The following is a 2,500-nucleotide window of genomic DNA, read 5'->3' as shown; positions in this document are numbered from 1 at the left end:
TTAAGAGGAAGGTTTCAAGACATTTACTCCTTTCATCTGGCAAACTCACACTGCACGGGGACTGGCATCCAAGAGGGGATTATTAGCTAACCCTTTATACTATCCCCTTGGCCCCAAAAATGCCCTCTCTTACGTCAAAACAAATGAAAACAACAAAAAGAAGTAAATACAGAATAAAGAGGAGGTTTTAAGACATTTATCTCTTTCATTTACCTAACTCACACTGCACGGGGACTGGCAACTAAGAGGGAGATTTTAGCTATTTATATATGTCAATGAAAAACAATAAATTTCCTCTTCGCTGCGATAAAGAATAGTAAAAATGAAAAAAATAAAAGATTTCAAGACATTTATCACTTTTATCTACCTAACTCACACTGCACGGGGACTGGCAACTAAGAGGGAGATTTTAGCTATTTATATATGTCAATGAAAAACAATAAATTTCCTCTTCGCTGCGATAAAGAATAGTAAAAATGAAAAAAAAGGAGATTTCAAGACATTTATCACTTTTATCTAACTCACTCACACTGCACGGGGACTGGCAACTAAGAGGGAGATTTTACCTATTTATATATGTCAATGAAAAACAATAAATTTCTCTTCGCTGCGATAAAGCATAGTAAAAATGAAAAAAAAAAGGAGATTTCAAGACATTTATCACTTTTATCTACCTAACTCACACTGCACGGGGACTGGCAACTAAGAGAGAGATTTTAGCTAACCCTTCTTACATAAAACAATGAAAACGAAGCAATGATGATAAACTTCGAACGGTAAAAATGAAAAAAATAAAAGATTTCACGACATTTATCCCTATTATCTATCTAACTCACACTGCACGGAGACTGGGAGCTAAGAGACCATTTATACCTAGTCCCTAACATTCCCCTTACCCAAAACTCACCCTTAGGACCCCCAAAAATACCCACTTACATACAAAACCCACGAAAATCTAGACTTACCGTTCATGGTGATAAAATTGGAGAGGTATAAATCCAGCTCACGGACGGACACGTTAATGTGGTAAGGGTTGACACAGAGGGCCGGGTGAAGGCAGTCAGGGCTCTTCTCCAGCCTCTCGCCATCTGTTGACTCCAAAGGGATGCTCTTGAACAGTATCACCATCACCAGGTCCAGCCGCCACACCTACAGAGTCATGAAGGGTGGTGCTGTGAGTGGTGGTGAGGGAATAATGGTGGTGCGTGATGGTGAGATGGTGAAAGTTGGGTTTGGTGGTGGTGGTGGTGGTGTGAGTGGTGAATGGTGGTGAATGGTGGTGAGTGGTGGTGAAAGATGGTGATGAAGGTTAGGTTAGGTTAGGTTAAGTTAAGTGGTGGTGGTGGTGGTGGTGGTGGTGGTGTGATGGTGACTGGTTTTGTATGTTGTTTTGGTCAGTAATTGTGTCTTTTGGTGGTGATGATGCTTCTCTCTCTCTCTCTCTCTCTCTCTCTCTCTCTCTCTCTCTCTCTCTCTCTCACTGTCGATAATGAGGGAGCTAGACTATAATGAGGCAGTGAGATAGTGGATGAGGCGACCTTACTCTCTCTCTCTCTCTCTCTCTCTCTCTCTCTCTCTCTCTCTCTCTCTCTCTCTCGTCCTCATTCTTTCCTCCCTCTCCTTCATCACTTCCCTAACTAATTCTCTCTCTCACACACACACACACACACACACACACACACACACACACACACACACACACACACACACACTCTCTCTCTGTCTGTCTGTCTGCCTCACCTTATCAGCCTGCCTCAAACAGTCAATGCGCCTCATCTTGCCCTTCTGGTCGGGGTTAGACAGCACACACATCGCTGGCTTCTTGCCGGTAATGGACAACACAAAGTCTTCTCGGTACTCTTGCGTGATGTCCTTGCGAAGCTTACCCAGGAGACGAGAGGCCCACTTTTGCTTGACTTCATTCTTCTCGCTCTGTCCAGCCGACGCGAGGGGGTGGAATAGAAAACGAGGCGAGTGTGAGAGAGGTGTGACTAGTTAAATAGATGAATAGATAATGGTATATAATGAATGAATAGATGGTAAATAGCTGTGGTGTGAATAATGGTAATAATGCAAGGAATCTATTTTGGGGTTGACTTGAGACACTTCTGCAACACATCTTTACTATTTTCAAAGGTTCTAGTTGAGGTTATGTCGGTTTTTTAAGGTGTTTTTAGGGTTCTAGGGACAGATCAACAAGATTTCTACATTAGTAATAGGGGAAACAGTCTTGAAAACCCCGCCAGTCATCTCTGTGGCCTTAGAAAATAGCTGTAGTAGAAATTATAAGGGTTTTTAAAGGTTCTAGTGAGAGATTAACAAGATTTCTACATTAGCACTCTTTAGAACCCGACTTGTCATCTCTGTGGCCTTAGAAAATAGCTGTAGTAGAAATTATAAGGGTTTTTAAAGGTTCTAGTGAGAGATTAACAAGATTTCTACATTAGCACTCTTTAGAACCCGACTTGTCATCTCTGTGGCCTTAGAAAATAGCTGTAGT

General features: G+C 41.8%; 1 protein-coding gene across 9 annotated transcripts in view; it reads right to left on the bottom strand.

The window, feature by feature from the left end:
• The window catches only part of LOC123498948 (nuclear factor 1 X-type-like), an 87,411-nt gene that overhangs the window by 36,051 nt on the left and 48,860 nt on the right, over window positions 1–2,500 (bottom strand). For all 9 annotated transcript variants that reach the window (XM_045246569.1, XM_045246603.1, XM_045246552.1 and 6 more), the window contains 2 exons: window positions 1,741–1,932; window positions 966–1,149 (listed from right to left, as the gene is read on the bottom strand). In XM_045246569.1, coding sequence (XP_045102504.1) covers window positions 966–1,149; window positions 1,741–1,932 — 376 coding nt within the window. The remainder of the gene's footprint in view (window positions 1–965; window positions 1,150–1,740; window positions 1,933–2,500) is intronic.

Source organism: Portunus trituberculatus, chromosome 8 (genome assembly GCF_017591435.1).
Source record: "Portunus trituberculatus isolate SZX2019 chromosome 8, ASM1759143v1, whole genome shotgun sequence".
Classification (NCBI taxonomy): domain Eukaryota; kingdom Metazoa; phylum Arthropoda; class Malacostraca; order Decapoda; family Portunidae; genus Portunus; species Portunus trituberculatus.
This window is presented reverse-complemented; position numbering and strand designations above follow the sequence as displayed.